At 40.1% G+C, this 21,990-nt stretch overlaps 1 protein-coding gene across 1 annotated transcript; it reads right to left on the bottom strand.

Annotated features, from left to right (window-relative positions):
- Nucleotides 1-405: 405 nt before the first annotated feature.
- Nucleotides 406-21,745, bottom strand: LOC138616703 (heparan sulfate glucosamine 3-O-sulfotransferase 6). The gene is made up of 2 exons (XM_069691225.1): nucleotides 20,949-21,745; nucleotides 406-2,096 (listed from the first exon to the last, which is right to left on the bottom strand). The coding sequence occupies exons 1-2, from the start codon at nucleotides 21,419-21,421 to the stop codon at nucleotides 1,478-1,480; spliced, it is 1,092 nt and encodes a 363-aa protein (XP_069547326.1). The 5' UTR covers nucleotides 21,422-21,745; the 3' UTR covers nucleotides 406-1,477.
- Nucleotides 21,746-21,990: the final 245 nt, after the last annotated feature.

Below are 21,990 nucleotides of genomic sequence, written 5' to 3' on the forward strand. Positions count from 1 at the left end.
CCGTTTAGACATACTACTGCTCTATATTTTTTTATCCCATAAAAGCCTCATATTAAAATGATATACTTACTGTTTTCATGAGCCTAACACTTGATTTTATGAATGTGCAATGATTAAACAAAAACTCAACAGCCTTTTCATGTGATAAATATCAGCTTTCCTACTAAGTCATTCCTTGAAATAATACAACAGTGATTCATTATATTTTCTTTTGTAATCATCCTGTGTCCGATAACTCTCCAGAAAAAAAAAAATCATCTGCCCAACAGATGTATGTTGTATTCCTGGCAGCTGCAATGTTGGCTTGTTTGGAATAAATACAAAGAAGATGAACTGAATGCTTCGCCGAAAAACAATGCAAAAATGAGCCCAAAAACATGTTTCAGAATAAAAGATTTAGTCAGAATTTCCAGCAGAATTTCAAATACAAAAGTCTCAGAAAAAAAACATCTCAACAACAACAGTTTGGCATCTTATAAATTAGGCTTATAGAAATATACAGTTGCATGTAGATATCATTGGCAGAGGTGAGTGTCAATTAAATGCTGTATAAAACAATCACAGCTTTACAGGATGTAAATGCTCTAGTCAGATCTGTAAATATGCAAAATGTGCTTTAGTGACATAAATAACATCACATTTACGCCACATAGTGGACTATGTTTTACATTTCTAGTTTGTTTTTGCAAGAGTACCAGGTAGCCCATCCTTGCTACATCTTAAATGTTTAGAAAATATAAATGACAGACCATAAAAAGAGTTTGCATTGAAATAACTAAAGAACTTCCTACAACTGCATAAAACATTGAATTTACCCAGAAGTGAACAATGCTGGTGTGACTGAACTGATTCTGAATGATATATTTATGTCACAACAGCACCCATTTACATTTAATATGATTGTACCATTGTGCATAATTAAAAATCCTTTACTTTGTTTATCATAGCTTTTGTCTATCTGTCAAGGCATTTCGCCATTTGGTTTAAATTTGGGTACATCTTGTTGCAGCACTGGCTTTTTTTCTGGTGTCATTGCCAATATGAATACTGTGCAATTAAGTGTTTTGGGCAGCACTGGGAGCTCGACATACTTTGGGCACTTGGGTTGCCAAGAACTACAAGTTCCAACTTTAACCAAATAAGCAGTTCAGTCTGGCTTGTGCTCGTCACTCTGCAGCAGTATGAACACACAACCAGCAATTCTCACAAGCTTTTGTTTAGCATTGTTTGTTTCATTACCTCAAGGCATTGAAGCTCCTACAAACTTTGTTAGCTTGACTGCCGTAGATCTGAGGGAAGGCTGGTGTGTGTGCTGGCGTTCAGTTATCATAGCTCAGGAAATCAAGGAAAGGCATATGTTTGCACAGTAGAAGCTTTGGTGACACACACTATAACACATGATATCCCTGTCGGGATTTGGTTGTTGGTCAAATAAGACTGGTACTGACAGTTTTTAAGTGCTTTGGTGAGTAGCTGTTCAGTCCCAGCCAAAGTTCTGGCCGGTCATTTGATAGAACTTGAGATTGAAGGGTCTGTAAAAGTCTCTGAGTCTATGCAGCACCTCAGTAGGTATCTGGGGATGGGGCCTGCCCTTCGACTTCCCCAGGCAGCGCGGCCTGCTGCTTCCCTCGGGCTTCTTCAGGCAGGGGAAACCTTTGGTCTGGTTGAAATAGAAGTGCTTATCTGTGACCACCCGTTTGAGCCCAAGAAAGTCCTGGACCCGGCCCATCTCGCCTGCTGGGTCCGTCACAAGCCGTTCACCACTGACAAAAAGGAAGCGTGAGAGCGGGAAGTAGCGCAGCCAGTTCTCTAGATGCTTGGCGTAGATGCCGATGCGCACGGCGCTCCAAGACGTATCAATGAGGCCTGTGGTGGTGTTGCGGAAGGCGAGGTTCTGGAACGATGGGAGCCCAGGAGATTTGGTCAGAGTCTGTGTGTAATCAGAAACAGCCCGGGTCACAGGGTCTCGCACCACCACGATAAGCTTGGTGTGGCGGCTCATGGAGAAGAGACGGCGAGGTGCTTCTTTGGTGATGAAGTAACTCGGGGTCTTCTCCATGGTGATCTGACCCTCCAGAGTACGAGGCATCAGGTTCCTGCAAGAAAAGAGAAGACGAGGGGAACTGCTTTTAATAAAACTGTACTCTTAGGAAAGTTACCAAATGCCAATATGTGCACCATATTAAAAAAAAATATCATCCAGAGTATATATAAAAAAAACAAAAAAAACACATTCCTTTAATATTCTCAGTGCATTTTTTGATAATGCCTCGCTTGCCTCTAAGACTTTTTGAATTTACTTTGTAATTAGAGGGATAAATCTGTGATTAGATGGAGATAAACATGACATTAGCTGCTGGCATTGATGGAGTGACCCTGTCAGCGCAGACTGGAAGCAAGTCTGTGAGCGACTACTGCAGGAAAACCACAAGGTTATATTAACCTTAAGAAAGTAATTTCCTCTCATCTGCTTCCTCCTCCTAAACAAGCTCATAACTGCTGCTCTTGTTCCTCAAAATGTTGCTTGATGCTGGGAGACTGTCCTGCTAGACTAAAAAAAAAAAAAAAAAAAAAAAAAAAAAAAAAAAAATCCATATTACTGTCATACCAACAGTAATTTTAATTTTAACTGAAAACATTGTATTCATTTATTTATTAAACCCTTTCATACAGCAGATATTTGGACATAGTACAACAATAGGTCAAAATCAAATATATGGAAGTAATGTGTATGAAATGCTGGGGGAGGAGGGGGGGGGGGGAAGCAGCAGCGCTGCACCAGAATGTAGTGGTAAAAAGGGAGTTGAGCCGTAAGGCAAAGATCTCTATTTCAGCCTACCTATGATGGTCTACTGGTGCGTTCCAGATCAAGTGAGAATTGGGGAACACCTGTCAATTTGGAATATCCCACGAGGAAACTGGGGGTGATTTTAAAAGCGTCAAGAAGTAGGCTTGACATCCCTTGACATGGCAGCGTTTTTGGTGACAGGTAAGAAATTACTTCCTCCATGCAAAAATAAAGTGACTCAATGCGTGTAGGAATGTTGTGTACAAATAATATTGAGACCCTGAACTTAATTTCGTCCATGTGTTGGTTTATATGGGTGATGATGAGGTTGTTGGTCACTTTTCTGATTTCATGAGGGCGCCAATGTTGCCTGTTTGTTGTCATGTGAATGCTCTCAACTAGGAAGTGGAACATCCTCAAAATAGTAACTTTCCATTATACTCCTCACCTATGGTGACCAACTCTGTGTAATGACTGAAAGATTAAGATTATGGAACAGCCCGGGATCCACTGGAACAGTGACGTCTTGGCCTCTTCACTTTCCCTATTGCTACTGTAACCCTAATTGATCTAAGAAGTTAAGACAAGATGAGATAAGCTTTTAAATTCAGATGGTAGTCGTGACATTCAGCCGACCAATAGACCTTTTTAATGGCCACTGGTGTTCCGAATGCCGCGTGACTGAAGTGAGGCCATAGACCTTTCACATGGCAGACATTTTGACTTATTTTAGGAAAAGCCCAGGTGTAATAAATAGGCCTCAGTTCCATTAAGTGTTCCAGTTAACCATGAAAGGAAACCAACATCCTAAAAAGTTGGACCTCCCCTAAGTGGGATGCAGCCATCGCTTTGATCCTCACTCACACAGTGATAAACATTCAGGTTTATAGGAGCTGGCCCTGCTGTTGCCAAAAAACACAGGTGATAATATTAATGAGGGCTCGTGACAGTGTTACAGCGAGTTACCATGTACAGCACTGAGACCCTGAAATTAAAGCTGCCAAATTAAATTAAATTGTCGTTAATTGTATTATTTACATTGACATGTATACTTTACCTGCTGTGGCAAAATGTTGGCCCCTAAAAAAATAACTATTGCTGACATTTGGGAATGCAGAATTATTTTTTAAAAAAAGAAGTCAAACAAGGAAATAAACTTTGTGAGGTAATCAGATAACTCTTAAACAAATTCCCATCTGTGCCAAAACCCATTTGGAAGACATAAAACAGTTTTACCTCCTCAGTATGGAGGGATGTAGATGATCTGTGATAGTTTTGGCTTGTTTGCAACCTGTCTGACCCTCTGATTGCTGGCCTCTTGCCTCATGATACATTATTGTAGTAATGTCCACAGATCTCACAAATTAATTTTATATGTTATTGTTATCAAAACCATTAGAAACAAAATCCAAAAATAAGATCCAAGTAGTAATAAACTAGAATTGTTCTTAAATTTATAGAGTATTTTGGCTGCAGTAGTATAATTAGCGATGCCTATAGAAAATACAGTCGAAAAGTATCCGATAACATGGCAAACCACGTGTCCTGGTCCAATCCTGGTTATTGCTTTTGGCCTTCTGCTTGTTATTATCATCAATGCCTGAGGTATTCTAGGCACACTGGGCTGCCCTCTCCCTCTTGATCTTTACCCCTACTTAGATGACTCAGATGCTGAGAAGATGTAGTAGTACCTCAAGAAGTTCAACAAACCCTGAGCGAAACCAGCGTTTGACTGAGAGTCCTCATAACGTGCCAGAGCAGATTGTATATAAATTGAGGGAAGTAGGAGGGAAAGGAAAACCTATTTGTCTCGTGTCGTTTAATTCATTCAAATGCTACCGTAACGCTAAAATGGAATCTAATTACCTCCGTTGTGAAAAATATTCTGCCGGTTTCCCTCTCCTATTAAAACAACACAAAATGCTTTCGCTCAGTTTAAAGAGGAGATTCAAATCACAGGCTTAGTTTGTGTTATAGAAATCTAAGCGGCAAAGAATGCCAGTGTTGCAACTGTGAAGGATCTCTCAGCTAATTTCCATGCTTCCCTTTCCCTCCTCAGCAGGCATGTGGTGGCGGTTGGGTCGGAGTCTTCGTGGTTGGTCTGTAAGTGAAGGGCTTATGGGACTCTGGTGTGTGGGGATGGAGCCGACTCCATTTATCTCTCTCTTTCTCTGATCCAACACACACACTCAGCTCTGAGTCTGGCATGTCCCTTGGCATGAAGCTATGAGGGTAACACCAAATACGCAACTTATGGTATTCATAAGAAATCTCTGAGTTGTATTAAAGGGCTGGGGCAAAACTAAATTGAGAAAAATACATCAAATACCAAAGGGAGAAAAGTTTAGAAAAACAATGCTGTTTCTACGGCTCCTCTCTCTTTCGGGATGTATTACAACGAATGCTTTAAGCCAAAACGTAAATGGCAACCTATTGCTCTGAAGCCAGGATTCTGTGGGTCACAGGCTTATTTCTGGTCACCACATAATGTGAGTGGCAATATAGTTTTTATGGATCTGGGTTCCAGAAAAAAAAGAAGTCTCATATGCATCCCAGGAAACTTGAACTCAGCCTTTGATAGGAAATTCCACTCTTGGATACTCAAATATGTCATCAGTGATGTATTTTGTGGTAAGTGCATGTTGGTTTTAGTGCATCGACTGGACTTCTCAACCTGCCTTGTCTACCTGTGTTTCCTACAGCTCCTAGATTTGGCTCTCAAAAACCCACTGGAGAACATGCATGAGCAATTAAGTATTTCCAGTAGAGAAAAAAAGGAGAGTTGCATCCTCTAATTAACATATTTTTGGCTGCAATGCTCTTTGGGCCCTTAATATTACTGTCACAGGAGTCGGCTCCTTTTACAATGAATTTCCCTTGAACACATCAACAGAGGTTCAAGCGTTGCAGAGTTGCAGTGACTCTAGAAAAACCCAAATTAGTACCATACAATTTTTGTTTGGTACTCATTAATGCAAAGAGAGACACACAAGCAACAAAATGCAGCAAACTTGCGCAAAATGATCTCTTAATTATTTTTGCATAGATGCAGGCAGCGGTAAGAACCTGAGGTGTGAGTGTGTTTCAGCTGTTTGGTGTTTCGTGAGTGTGTCTACAGCACTAAATGGATGTTTCATTTCATGCAGTTGGGCTAATGGAAGCTCTGGTGTCCCGTTCGAGGTTTAGTGAGGCTTCCATTGACATCATGTTTACATTTTGAACCACTAGTCTGTAATCACGGAACAGCCTGGCTGCTACAAAGAAGCCCTGGAGAAGGAGGCCACACAGCGGTGGAGAACAGGGGATACAAAAGGGGGTCTGAGGGGGAGGAGGGGGAGTTACAACAGAAAAAGATACAAGAAGAAGAGTAAAGACAAGTGGCCAAGAGCAGGAGTTTAGGGAATGAGAGGTATAAGCACAGATGGAGAGAAGAAAAACAGCAGCAACTCCAGAAGGCACAAAATTCTCTCATTAGACTTGAGTCACTATTCAGAAGCATCTAATCTCCTTTTCTCTCATAAAGATAAAAAAAAAAACAAAAAAAAAACACAGTGTTTGTTCTTTTTATCTGATAGTTTGAGTGTGAAGCTGCCAAAGAGAGACCTGATGTTTGTTTTCATCGCACCTTTACCGTTAGCATCTGTAGCAGGAATGTGGTTGGGTTCGAAAGCACGCAGATGTGCATTTATCAGTGCATACAAATGTGTGCAGGCGCTGTCGTCTGTGTGGGTGGGCTGAGGTTTATTAGGGCCTGTTTAAAAGGACTGCAGGCTCAGGGGTGACTGAATGTGAGGACACATGAGCAGTGCTGACCTCAAAAGAGGAGCAGTGGCTTCTTTTTGTGGCGCTAGCAGACAGACTGTTTGAATAGTATTTTCCATCCTTGCTCAACACGCCAAGTTGAGGTAACTACATATTTGGTCAAAATTGAATTAATACCAGAATCTAAATCTGACATTTTTACAACATAAAAGGTGATTATTCTAAAGAAATGTGTAATTTCCATGAGAATTTGCAAAATGAAGCAAAAAAAACCCAAGCCAAACTGCACTCGGCACTCTGGTTTGGTAAAATCTGGAATTGCCGACCACCACAGTTCACTTTCTGCAACATTGACAGATATATCAAGTTTAAGCTTGCTGGTGGTGAAACAGCCGCTGCCTGTAGCTAAAGGTATATTTAGTTGCTTTGCTGTCATGTAACTGAAAAGTATACTTTGATTATTGACATGTTAGTAATTAAGACTCCTATAAATAATCTGCTATCGCTAATTGAATGGAGAAAAAAAACACAACGTAAAGTTCAAAATAACTATCCTTGCTTAGCAGAGTAGCATTAACTGTAATCTCACATTTCGATGATACTTGAATTGACACAATATAGGCTGATTAAAGATGCATTTTACACATGACAGTATGTCAAGTTGAACCTGTTCTCGTTCCCAGGATGTCAAATACTGCTGTTTTGTCAAAGCTCACAGAAATATGCCCAAGAAGCTGTTTGGAGTCAGTTAGGTTTCAGCACCAAAACAACTTTGCTTGGTTTAGGAAAAGATAATGGTTTGGGTTCAAATAAGTACTTTTGTAGTTTATATGTTTATATGACATAATGAACATGAAAAGTGAAAGTCCTGAGTTAGCACCATCCAACCACCACCAACATCAGCCCTCTGTGGACTTTTTATGCCACCTTATCTGACTTCTTTCAGGCGGTTATGGTACACCAAAGTGTCACCTTTGTGACACCAATAGTTTTGACGAAATCGAACGTATTTGATCAGACGATAATTCATTGCATGGATTCATAGGTCTGTGAACTCTCTGTAACCGGATCCAGTCATTGCATCCTAATGGATGTAAGACTGCAACAACATGCAGAAAAAGACACAAGCCAAATTGGTTGCTGATTGATCCGCCCTTCAGAGTGGCTCAGCAAACCTTAATCTGAACTAAGTTTCCAGACTGTAATCACAGTGAAGAAAACTGAAGCTGTGACTAAGAGTTTGGCAGAGCCAGGATAGTATTTAAGACCCTGGGAATAAGAATGGGCTCCTTCAGTTTACCTGTCACTATCGGGGAACTATTCTGCGTTAACAGTTGTTTTGTCTTCTGTAGGTGTGGAAGGATTTTCTAAAGTTTGATAAGATAACCCTGATGATGCCATCACAATCTGGAAATGCTCAGAGAATCTGTTACAAAAACAAAGTCGTACAAAAAAAGATGTCTTCCTTTTTCAAATCTTTCTCAACTTCACTGAAGTACAACACAAAATTTCTGATATATCTCTTTCAAATCATCATATCAATTTCAATATGTTGTGATGTATAAATGGCAGACTGAGAAGACAGCAAAATAGATAAGCACAGGTATAAATAATGAAAGAAAGAAGCTGAACAAACTAAATATTTTCCTCTCACTTTTTGGCAGCCTGAAAACCCTATTTAAAAATCAACTTCACTGTTTGTTTTGTGGCTCTGTGAATGAAGTGGTTGCGGATTTTGCAGTAAAAAAAAGGGCACCTGCAGGTACTGTAAACACAGTGCCTATTATCACTTTTACAGCGGGAAGGGCACACACTAGCTTTTTCCATCTCTGTGCACAACCCATCTTACTCTCTGACAAAACTCACACACATAAACACAACACACACATGTGCACACAGTAACTATCTGAGCATGCCCTCCACAGGATGGATCCACATCTGGGAGCAATGAAGTTCTTAGTTTGCGCGTGCGTGCGTTAATGTGCGTGTGTACGGCGGAGATGAGGGAAGTGTTTCTGGGTTAGGAAGTTTCCCTCTGCTCCCGGGGTTCGGAGCTCTAAAAGCTGTGATCCATACGGGCTATGCTGGGCTCGAGGCCAGACCCCCGGACCCTCTTAATCCCCACCAGCCTGCATTGCGAGGAAATGGACTCTTCCACCCCGAAGGTCAGAGGCAGATGGTTGTGATTCGGAGGGCGAGACCACCGGGGATCACAGGGATCATGTAATGCAACATGTCATCATGTGCAGATTTCTCTCGTACATGTTTTGTTTCCTTTCTCTTCAGACTCCATTTCTCCTCGCCTCACCTCATCTCTTTTTCCCCACTTTTCTGACTCCTGATCTTCCTCTTACGACTTCAAAGCCTCCACTTGGCCCCTACTGTATCCTTCAAAGTGAGAATGTTATGAATGTATTTGACATGTGTTAAGGAATTTCAAAACACGCAGACATCGTCAAACCACTACAGAAGGACATATGAAGACAGAGACAGTTTGCCTGTGTGTGTTCAAAGATCTGGAAAAGCTGCTGCGTGGAGGGAGAGGTTTGTCATTACTGTCTGCAAATACAGAGCAGAGGAGTTTCTGTGGGCTGATTAGAAGTCAGCGGGGACTGTAAGCAACTCAATAAAAGAGGAGGTAAAGTAGTGCTTCTCTTTGTGTCTGTTGGAGTGCTGCCATTACATTAGTGATGTTCCTCGCCAATTTTGTGCCTTCTGTTAAATGTATCCTATGGTATTTCAGAATACAGAAACTTGGACACTTACTTCATTTTTACATTTGTATTTGAATTTCTGGCTTTCACTGTATTTCATTTTCTGGCGAATTTTTGTCTAAATGCAGTTTTAGAGGTTTTTTTCCTAGGCTACAGTAAAAAAAAAAAAAAAAAATCAGGCGGAACAATTAAAATTCCAGTTTGAATAGAGTCAATTTCTAAGGTGTTGATACCTTTTTCACAGTGAAAAAAATACCTACATTTGGACATTACATTACATTTTTATCAGTACTTCTGAGCTGGGTGTAACAATAATTCCCACTGTCTAATCAAATTTGTTAATCAACATAACGTAGACCCAGATAAGTGGCAAAAAAAAAATGGATTGACATATCGACCAATTAAATCTGGCACCTGCCCATGCTGAGACGACTAGCTCTCCGGCCAACGTAGTTAGAAGTAGTTCACTACAGGTCTAATAGCACCGTCTGAAACCCCAGCATCTCCTGACAGCCAGCAGCCACATACAAAAATAATTGATAGTTAACGTCAGGGAAGAAAAAGTGTTCAAGACCTTTGTATGCGGAAGCCTTTTTATTACCTTCCACTTCTCAAGGCCTGCAAGTACCCTGTCCTACACTAGATGTTGGCACCAGCTTCTTACACAATATCTGCATGACATGAATCCACACCGCTCGCAGCTCGTGTTTCTGTATCTCGGTTCAACATGTGTGCGGCAGACTGTTACACGCTCTGAAGGCCGCTGTCTGGATGACGCACCGGGGTGGTGACGAGTATTTTTTTTTTACATCACCGGGGTAGGTCGGTAGGAAAGAGCTGAAGAATGCGTCTAGCTGAGGGGAAAAAATAAAGGCGTAACAGTTCATAGACACATCTCAAGGCCTTGACAGCGGCGAGGGAGCACAAGGTGGTCGGTCAGAGTTTCCTCTGAGAAACCAGGACAGCCCCGATGACAGACGGAGATCTGTGCGCTTCGCTGTGCGTTTCAACACAGCTCCTAATCTTTCGCGTTAGCCCGAAGCCCCTGAGTGAAAACTAACGGAATAAATGTGTTTCGTATGAAATTGCTCACTTGAGTAACACAAGCGTTTCTTTTAGAGGAACGGCGCGACATTTTGGGAAACATGCCTTTTCACTGACTAACTGGAGCAAGAAGTTGGTTGGCTTAGCTCAGCATAACGACGGGGTAAACAGCTACCCATGTCTGAAGATAACAAAAAATGGCGTATGAGCACATATAAAGCACTTCATCATGCTTCCTCCCATAAAACAGTGTAAAACAAGATACAACTTGTTGCCATGATTACTGAACTTCTGATAGCCACATTTTCATGCCGAGCAAACTTCTTCTGGTTGTGCTAAGCTAATTGAAGCCTTATATTTACAGGCATAACAATGGCATTAATCTACTCATCTAACGAGCAAGAAAGCGATACAAGCAACATGTATTCCCCAAAAAATTTGAACTATCGCTTTTGGAAACTTTTAAGAGTTTAGTACTAGAGCCCAACCGATACTGGATTTTTGGGGCTGATACTGATACAGATATTAGAGAATAAAAAAAAATTCCACCTATTGATATATTGGACAATATTCTTTACACATATACTGCATACGCAGTATATATAAACACATATTTTGTACAATGATTCCTAAAAGATGGTATTAAATACACAAATAGAAAGATTTCTGTTGCCCTAAGGATCTCTTTCTGCTTTATGTTGTGCAAAAAAAAAAATACCAGCCAAAGATGGTCAACAAAAAAAACAAAGAAAAGCAAAGCAGATTGTCATAAACACTCAGTAAAAAGCAGAGAAAACAAAGAACAGGAAGAAAGGATGTAGTGATCAAATCTATCTGATAACAGCCTGTAATGACAGACCATTGAAATAAGACAAAATAAGGCAAAGTCTCTTATGTGTGTCTGAATGTACGAGTGTACTGAATGTGCCTGTATGAACAAGTGTACATTGCAGTGTGTGTGTGTGTGTGTGTGTGTGTGTGTGTGTGTGCGCGTGTGCATGTCAGTGCCACTGATTGCTCCCACCCTTCCAGACTTATCAAATGGGAAAATCTACAGTTGTGTTCCTGCTGGGCCCACAGTGGCCTACTTGTGTGGCTTTATCTGCGAGCAGCCGGGGGCCTCAGGAGCCCCTCCCTGCCTTCATCCGATCTCCTGAACACAGGACGGAGGGAGGGCCTGACGGAGGGAGGACGGAGGGAGGGCCTGACAGATAGTTTTGGTGGAAAGATGGGCAGATTACAGAGGGACACTTCCTGCCTCTTGCATCCCGACCTTGGTTATGTCATGGTGGGCTCGCCATGGTTACATAATCATGCGGGCGGTAGGATGGTGTGATGAGTTGGGAATGTGTGTGGACTGGAGAGGATTTCTTTGGAATAAAAATCAGTTTCTAATGGAATGAATAAAATTACAGCTGCACGATCATTCAATTGCTGAATTGATCGACTGCCTATTTTTTTTTATAATAAAACTAACTGCCAAACTGGTACCAGTTTCTTAAATGTAAAGATTTGCTGGTTTCCCCAAATTTATATCAAATCAAACTCAATATCTTTGTGTTTTGATATTTAAATATGTCAGCTTGGGTTCCAGGAAATGTTTTCAGACATTTTATCAAACGTTTAAATTAGTTTTTTGAGAAACTATTTAGGAAAATAATAATTAGTTAGAGAGCGTAGAGCTCATATTCATATTAATGTATATTTGAAAATATCTTAAGTGGCCTAATTCATAACTCAATATAACATTTAAATACATACATTCAATATACATTACATTCAAATACAATAACACACCTTTACAGTAAATACAAATAACTAATATTTTCTCATGTTCACATATTTATCATAGTCTATAAAATGTATTACAGACAGACAGGCAGGCAAACAGACGGACGGACAGACAGACAGACAGACAGACAGACAGATAGATAGATAGATAGATAGATAGATAGATAGATAGATAGATAGATAGATAGATAGATAGATAGATAGATAGATAGATAGATAGATAGATAGATAGATAGATAGATAGATAGATAGATAGATAGATAGATAGATAGATAGATAGATAGATAGATAGATAGATAGATAGATGGATAGATGGATAGACGGACAGACGGACAGACAGACAGACAGACAGACAGACAGACAGACAGACAGACAGACAGACAGACAGACAGACAGATAGATAGCTAACTAGACGGATGGACGGATAGACGGATAGACAGACAAACATGGACAGCCTTCCTTCTTTTAAGAGTTGTTTATTATCTTTTGACCTGCAGTTGGTTTGCCCTTCAGTTCAGTCGGTCCAGTTAAACATTAAACGTGTGACAACATGTAGGCACCAAGCTGTAATGTTTACCCTCCTCTTTGACTCTGTACAGGCGACAGAGAACACAAACATGCTTCCACTAATTAAACAGCTCTTCTAAATGAGTACACACACACATGTGGGACAAACACACCTCAGCAACACTGTAATTGACTCAATATGGACTTTTGCTTGTCTGGCAACTCCCCAGATCTCGACCAATAAGAACATTCGAAACTGTCCGATCCTGAAAACCCACTTCCGAGCAGTTTCAGCCTTCATCCTTGTGGTTTCTCAGCTCATTGTTAGCAGTGTCTTAAACTGTAAAACGGAAATCACTGCTGGCAGAGGCTCGGCTTTTACAACTGGAAACAGTCCATTCAGTGGTGTGCTATTAGTGCCATCTATCAGGCTCTTCAGGGTGGACCCAGCATGCCTTGGCTATGTTCAAGCACACATCAAACATACAAGACAAACTAGAGTTTGGATGGACATGAAGCGGCAGCTGGCGTTGGTTTCCAGATGTCCGCCCATCACTGTGTCTTGTTTGATGTTTTGCTTGTCCGTAAATTTGGATCTCTGCGCCAGACTTTCAGGCATAATCCACCTAATTTTTCCTCTCAAAACCAGCACGGGCATCCCCCACAATCAACCAGTTATTCTAAGTTGATTAAGTTGAACCAACTGGCATTTTCTCGGTAGTGTTTTATAGCAGACAAAGAAAGGTGTGTTTCTCTCTGGCATTGTCAGGTTCTCATGACCCCCTTCCCTGTCAGGGAGTCAGACATTAAACAGAGATGGACGTGGCCACACACACACACACACACAGTCAATAATTACCTGCCTCCCTAGACAGACCAGTGATGGTAAACTGGGTGTGGATTTGACTCTACAAAACCAAATAGCATTAACTGTGAATGAACACTGGGAAACATATTGTGTATTAAAAGCTGATTAAAACTCCTGAGTTCCCTGAAATCATAATCTTGAATTCATTGTAAGTGATTAACAGATCCCCAGAAAATGTTGTCACGTTTTTAACGTGACAGGCTTTTTTTCATGTTTGATCAATTTCAGTAGGCTTCAATTTACTCTTTACTATCACACATTTTCAGTGATGATTTGAAAAGCAAAGATATTTCATTGCATTTTGAACCGTATATTAAGACTACAGTAACATCACATGCTCTTGAAACTAAGAAATACAATAATAAAATGTCTGATATGCTAATATTATACAGTTCATTTAATAATACTATACTGTTTTAGGTGCAGTAATAACATTTCTAATATTTTTTTGTTCTGGATTTGAAAGTTTTCCTCATAATATGAAAATAAATAATGAACTAAAAGTCCTTTTTTAACAGCCTCTTTTAAAGTGTTGTATTTTTGAATATATCAGTATATGTTGTAGTGACGCATTAAAAACAATCAATGTTGCAGTTTTAAAGGATAGGGTTCCAATATTTCACAAGCATATTGGAGTAAAAGTATAAAGTAATGTAAAAATGCTTTTAATATCTCAACCATACCTTACACAATCTGATGACTGTTACGATATCAGTGTGTCACCAATTATCTTTTCCTCTTCCTCTTTCACGTCCTCTTTCACACATGAGTAAGTCACGCTTGCTGTGCTTGCACTTATTTTCCCATTTGGTTCTCATCTTTCCTTATTTGCTTTATGCACACTCATCTAATATAAAAGACTAATGGCCCAGTGTAAAGGAGGAAAAACAAAGCAAGAGGTTGGCTGGAAATAAAGGCAAATGATGAGGCGAAAAGAAGGTGAAATAAGTAGAAATAGGATAATTATATTGTCCTCCATTAGTGATGGCAGCTCATCAGTCATCCTGGTATCGCAGATCTCTCGCAGCCTCTCCATAGACTCTGTCTGCTTAATGAGGAGAGGCAGATTTTGAAGTTTGTGGCTGAAGAAAAGTAACAGCAGTAACAAGCGTATTTTACTAAAAATGCTTTGTGGGACAGTTCATGTAAAAATCACTCGTTTTTACATCAACGAGCAACACAAACTATCTGTTTGTGTTAGTGTGATTGAAATGTGGTGCGTTTTGTCCTTTCCCCCAGTGATGCTCTCATTGTTCGTCTCTCATCAGTCATTTGATTCTATTATTTCTGACTGGACGAAGCTCGGTATGCTGGGAGGAAAAAGGTCAGCCAGTGAGGAGCTGTCAAAAAACTGATGACGGAGTTGCATCGGACCTTCTTTTTTCACGAGTAAAAATCCATACCTATTCCACAACAATTGATCAAGTCTTTTTTGATTACACTCTTATCATATCTCCAGCTTAATTTACATGTTATATCAATTCTGGCAAAAATCTATTTTCATGTAAATAGCAGCACATGTCACATTATGTGTATTAGTTCTGACACACGTCATATAGTGTTGCTGTTCATGGATATAACCGAGCAGTTTTTCCTTCTTACACTGATAGAGCTTCAGATACTTGCAAAGCACTGAGCCCTGTCTTCTGCACAAAGCCCTCTTTCTTCCAGCTAGATCCATACATTTCCTATTTTTCCAAATTCTTCACCCAGAGCCTCCCTTTTCCCCTAAAACCCTTTTGTCAGTCTGAAAAACACTCTGCAACATGCAGCTTCCAAGAATGTGAGATGGGAGGAATCCAAGCGGACAATCCCTCGTGATTGGTAGACAAATCTAACAGGAAATAAAACCTGGACATTCCTGTCTAGGTAGAGCATCCAGCCCTCAGCTGAAATATACAACATGCTTCTTCAGTTAGACGAGAGGAAGAAATGGGTCGATGAAGAAAGAGAAGGAAGGAAACACGGACAATGAGGAGACATGAGAAAGAAAGCGTCCTGTGGGTTTACATTACCCAGTTTGAGTGACCTAAACAAGCCAATAAATCCACTCCAGCGACACTCAGATTGTGGGGTATAAATGTCAGCGGTGGGCGGGAGTAACAGCTTCTTGTCAACAAGATTGAATATTCAGAAGTTAATTTATTTTGGCTACAACAGCGTGATAAAGGCAGAGAAGGAGATCAATAGAAAGAAACTATTTTAGGTGATCAATATGTGGAAATTATATATATATATATATCTGCGGGATATTTATAGTGGGAAGAAAAGGCAGAGAGATGCTGAGAAGAAGAGGAGAGTGGAAGGACTTCAGGTAGAGCTGAAGCAGTGTGAATGAATCCTGAGCTCACACACATGCTCACACTCACTCATTTGCGCACCATGGCTGTCTAAACCCTCGTTCTCCACCACAAAACCACAGAATCATTTCCAGGGGATGGCAAAGCCAAGGCTTTTCCACATATAAGCATTTTTTCTCAAGCAATTTGCCAAATGCTTCCTTTAAGGATGTCCATGTGTTTTACTTGGTTACCAGCTGAAGACAGGGGCCAAGGCTCCCTCTCTCTCTCTCTCTCTCTCTCTCTCTCTCTCTCTCTCTCTCTCTCTCTCTCCCCCCCCCCCGAGCTCAAAGACACAGATAGCACTTTGAAATGAAGAGCTCTGTCAGAGAGTAAATGTTTAAGTGATACTTTCCAGCCCAGTTTCAGATGATTATGTTGGCCTCACATGCTACGGTCCTGTTTCAAAATGATATATGTGAAACACTGGCTGCTTAGTGTGTAATTACACTAAATGAATAATATCTTTTAGAGGAATAGATTGAATGTGGGAGTATGGAAAGCAGTGGAGGAAGCGGGGATGAGGAAGTCAGACATATCTTGTGATATAAGAACAGCATTTAAGTAAAAATATTGAAATATATCAGATATCAGAATTATTTGTGATGCATAAAGTGATGTATAAGGGACAAATAAAGGAAAGGAAAGGAAAGGAAAGGAAAGGAAAGGAAAGGAAAGGAAAGGAAAGGAAAGGAAAGGAAAGGAAAGGAAAGGAAAGGAAAGGAAAGGAAAGGAAAGGAAAGGAAAGGAAAGGAAAGGAAAGGAAAGGAAAGGAAAGGAAAAGAAATGCTTCGGTGGCCAGCATCCGTGCTGCTACTTGGAGAGGCCAAAGCTTTAACTAGCCTATTCATCAATTACTTTTAACCAATTATTTTAACCATTTATCCATTATTTTTAGCTAAATATTTGAACCATGTGTCTCTTTTTGTTAACTATTTCAGCTGCTATCCACTACTTTTACATTAGTCTACCTCGTGCTAACAATTTCAACTGTCCATTCATTAGTTTTAGCTGTCTTTTATCCTTCCATTTTAGCGATGCATCCTTTCACCTAAACTACTTTACCCAAATTTAGCTAACATTTCTATTGGATGTTTCACAAATATACAAGCAAAACACCTATTCACTACTTTAAGCTGTCTAGTTTAACCCTTAAGTCTATTGCCTTTATTTAAATATTTTAACCAATAACCAATACATTATATATTGATTGTAACACCATGCTCGCCTATATTTTTAGCTACTTTACTGACATTTAGCTAACTTTTTGTTGTGACATCTTACTTTTAACTGTCTACTTCATCAATTTATTCTTTAATTTTTAGATAGCCTAACCAAGCATTAGTCCGCTCGTATCTGCTTAGCTAACATTTATTTGAAATTGTGCAATTAAACCAACAAAACAAGTATTTGCTACTTTTAGCAATCACTTTGAACCTTTTATCGATTACTTTTAGCGAACTGTTTTAAGTAGCCTATTTATCCATAACTTTCGCTAATTATTTAGACTTCTTTATACTATGTTTTTTCAATCATCATACTTAGTGTTCAGGTGGATTGAAAATGTGGATATATCATTTAAAATTAAATCACATTTTGTCTTCCCCTCCACCTTCCGTCCCCATCCCACCTAAATCACCTGAGTGGCTCCATGGCCTTTGCATGTCCTTTCTGCTGTACTACCCACTGGGTTACACGTACCGCTCATTGGGAATTGGACTTTACTATGTGCTTGAAACATTTATCTGTCTCACTTAAAATAAAAAAAAAAAAAAAAGTCCCAATAACTCTTATTGCTTGCCTGTAAGCCAGCAGACTACACAGCCCCTGGGTAAAATAAGCAGCCCCTGTTGCCCTAAAGGTGAAGGTGGAGGAAGGCTGAAGCACTCATCATAGATCAGCACTATGAGGTGAGGGGGTGGCTCGATGGGGGTGTTGACTAATGCTTCATAAGGCCTTGTTTAACTGCAACCGGGGGCCTAATCCTTCTCAAGCCCTTCGTATGTCCCTGAGCTGTCCGTGTTAATGCCTGACTTGTCATTACACCGGTCCAATTCACACAGTGTTGACACGAGCTGTCAGCGGATTAGGATGAAGCGAAAACACACGTTTCATTATACCTTCAAAATAGAAAAGAAGAGGGAAAAACAGAGAGGTGTTCTACGTCACGTCTGGGTTAGAAGAGTACAAGGTAAGGTCAGTTTCCTATCAACAGAAAGCAGTAAAAGGAACATGTAAAGGTCACTGGTCTTCTCACCTCTAATCCTGTTCAGTACTGCTTTGTCATCATTCAGATTGGAGAGTACAAATCCTCACATTTAAATTCTTTCATCTCTTGCACAGCAGTATGAATTTAAATATATACTTTGAACCAAGAGACTGGAGCCAGTGATGCAAAACATACAAGCAATTATCCACCAAATATAAGAAAACATATGTTATCCAGCTTGAAAGAGAACTCACTTCCTTATAGTTGGGACAGAGCAGCAGAGATATTCTGACCAAAGACATTGGATGCTACATTTCCCATAATACAACACAGTAGGCTCATTTATTAAACCTAACCTTCTTCTAAACTGTAAACCTCCAGCTTTTGTCTCAGACTTCCTGTTCAAACTTTCAGTCTAAACCTCAACATGAGAGAGCTCCTGCATGTGTAAAACTGACAGAGATCCCCTTTACAGTATCTATTTTCAGTTGATGTCTGAATCATAGCCTAATGTATACAACAATGCTGGTGTTAGCAGTCTCACCCTCATGACACGTACATGATCCCTATCATGTCTTTTCAAAATCAGACAGTCATGATTGAAAGAAAAAGGACAAAAACTGTTAAGATGTGATTAAACGTAGTTATTTTCAGTTTCACCTAAACATCAAAATGAAAACTGGAGTGGGTTTTGCATCATGATACAAATTCACATATTTAACTGTTTCAAAGGTAACAAAATACCAAAAATTCTCTGATTCTGAAATGTGAGGCTGCTTTTATTAATTATAAATGACAATACAGTGATTATTTTAAAGTTTATGGACCAATTGTTGGATTAAACAATCAGTCTGAGGATGTCACTTAAATTCCAGGATATTGTGATTGGCATTTTACAATAACTATAGACAGAACAATTAATTGATTACGGAGAAAATATTTTGCACAATAACTGATGGAGAAATGAAAAGTGTTACTTGCGAGCTTCTCCATGACTTAAACAGACTGGGAAGACTTTACATTAAATTGCTGTTAGTTAGCTTAAATTCCAGTTTTTTTCATTCAGCATTTTTCCATTTCCCATTTATAAAAACTGCTCTCAAACAGCTGCTTTACAGGCTGCAGAACTACATCAATAAACATGCTTGTTAAGGGGAACAGTTTTATAAACTCTGACTATAAACGTGTAGCTTTTAAACTCGAATTTCCTCAAGAAACTACTGTTTGTCATTTTAACTAAGGATGCAAGCAGCAGGAAAAAAAACCCAGCCTTTTTCAGTTCCTGAAACCTATAGTAAGTAATAAGAAAGCAAAGCAGCACTTGTGCACACACACTTTGATCCGTGATCCCACTTAGCACTGTTCCACGTGAGCCTTGCTGTGAACTGATCATTACCCTGCTTTATTGATCTCTCCCCGCATCTCTGTCTTCTCTCAGCCTGTATTTTTCTGCCACACCTCCATGTCCTCCTCCATCTTCTCCACATATTTTTTTATCAAACTGTCATTTACTCAGCAGGTCCTCATTCTCCCTGGAGTGCTTCTCTCCTCTGTCCCTGCTTCACGGTCTCTTTTTCTCTCCTCACCAAACACGAGGTGGTTAAATCGACTAAACTATGAAGCTTCCTCTCACCAAATACGTGCTTTTAATTTGTTCAGCTTTCAGTTTAAAAACTGCAAACTGTGACTAAAGAAATATCTTTATCAATCTTGGCCACCTGACTGTAAGGTCAACCACAGCACCATCATCCACAACAACCCATCCTCCCTCTGTGGTAGTGACGAAGGCTCTCAGGGGACCGACGCAGACACTTAGAGAAGCAGCGTGTCAGCTCAATAAACAGCAATTTATTGGCAGGGGACTGAATACGCTGCCATCATTGGAGGCTATCAGCAGAGCACCTTATTGGTGCTGAGAGATAATAATGAAGAGAGGAGAGGAACTGATTACATCAGCATTAGATGGCTTCTTTGCCCACAAAACCAGACTTTATGTGCACTAATACGGGAGAATTAACTTTGTTGTCATTAGACTACATCAGGCTCAGTAAAATATTTAATTATTAACTGATAAGAGAACTAGATGCATGTTAGTAAAGGATTGTGCATATAACGATTAAGCATTTATTTCATATGTGGTCCCGCCCTGCAGACAAAAAGGTAAAATAAAGAAAAAAGCTGCCTACTTCTAAATTTTAAATCCTCATACTGTTACAGTTATTAATGTTTCTAAACACACTTTGTATTTTAAAGGTCATTCGGACGAAAACAAAATGAGCTTGGATTCTTTTGATTCATCATCTGCCAATAATTAAGCATCCACCCCATCAGACTGGTCGAACAAGCTCCACCAAAACCGCAGCTATTGAAGATAAAAGATGTGTTTCTGCAAAGTTTCCATGACACAGCAAATTTAAAAGCAAAGCAAACTAATCCAGAAGATATCGCGGATCGTATTGAGTCCTTTGTTGTACAATTATGACCGGTTATGAAAACACCACTCCCGTGTACATTAATATTTTAACACTTTAAGCAGTACATTGCTTAAAAATCTGTTTTAGTGGCCTAACACTGAATTATTTTTTAATTTGGTTAATTATCAAGCCTTCCACCAGTCAGCTTCATGAACAGAACATAAAGGGCTCAATCACATTTCACACAGCTCTTAAAGAAGATTAAAACGCTTTTTAGAATTTTTTTTTTTTTTTAAAGTTAAGATTTCTCCAGACATCTCTCGTGACAGTAGGAAGTATCAGTAGCAGCTACAACTTCTAATCAGGCGTCCATGACCTCTGACCTCAACTTCGACTCTTACATTTAATTCCAGTCATTTTTCCCGTTTTGGGACAGCAGAGAAAGTTTTGACTTTACGTGAATATTTCATGTATTATTGTATGAAAATGTAAAAAAAAAAAAAATGCCTTACCTGTACCATTCCAGCCCTTTATCATAGAAGCGGTCGAAGAAGTGCGGCTCAGCGCCCACGGCTCTCACGTCCGGATGGATGCGCAGGAACTCCAGCAGAGCCCGAGTGCCACCTTTCTTTACCCCGATGATGATGGCTTGAGGGAACTTTTTACTGCCGAAATTATTAGCTATAGAAATATTATTGGATGGAGCATCGCTGTTCGACAAGTCTGACAGTTGCTCCCGGACGAACGAGACCGGGGACGCATTATATGCGCCGAGCTGCTCCGTTTCTTGCCCATCATTTAAGATAATTTTGTTTTGAAGATTACTTTGTTGGTCATATACAGGCCTGGGCAGGGAGTCACAGTATCCGTTGAGGCAGTAAAAGAGGTAAGTGAAGAGAATGATCATGGTAAAGAAGACGGACAGCTTGGACTGCACCTTCAGGTGTCCAAAGTTGAACGCAACTCTCCATTTACTACATCCCATGGGTCGCAATCCTGAGCACGAGGACACAAGGCAGGAAACATGTCATGTCAAGTGACTTCATAGCACTGTCTTTAAAAGTTACTCAAACTGAGAGCACTTTAAAAAAATGACCGCGTTTGTGCCACAAGTGGCGCAAAACTTGCCCACCGCGCGTCAAGCCGCTCCACATGTTCCTCAGCTTATTTTACTTTCCCTCGTGTCTGTCTCGAGATTCATCAGCTCCTAAAAGCATCAGAGGCAACATGCGGATGTCTTCAACAACAAAGTCCAAGTCAGACTGTGTTTATAAATTGGTGTCGCGCTGCGCTCCGTGACTTCTGTGCGCTCCCGTGTCTCTCTGCTCTGACTGCGACACTATAGAAAACCCTTTACACCCCTTCCCGTGTGACTGCCAAATTCACGCCCTATTTATCAAGCACACGCCCCTTCCATCCTCAGCTCGTGCCACAGTAACATAACAAGGAAAATAATTAACAAGCGCAATTCACCTCTCTCCAAGTTGATATGAGAAACTCTTATATCACATTATTTGGAAAGCAATTTCAGAGAAATATGGCAGTTAGTTTAAT

Source organism: Brachyistius frenatus, unplaced genomic scaffold, assembly GCF_029030835.1.
Source record: "Brachyistius frenatus isolate BFR_SWC_R1_liver_20210118 unplaced genomic scaffold, ASM2903083v1 Contig_11, whole genome shotgun sequence".
NCBI lineage: Eukaryota > Metazoa > Chordata > Actinopteri > Embiotocidae > Brachyistius > Brachyistius frenatus.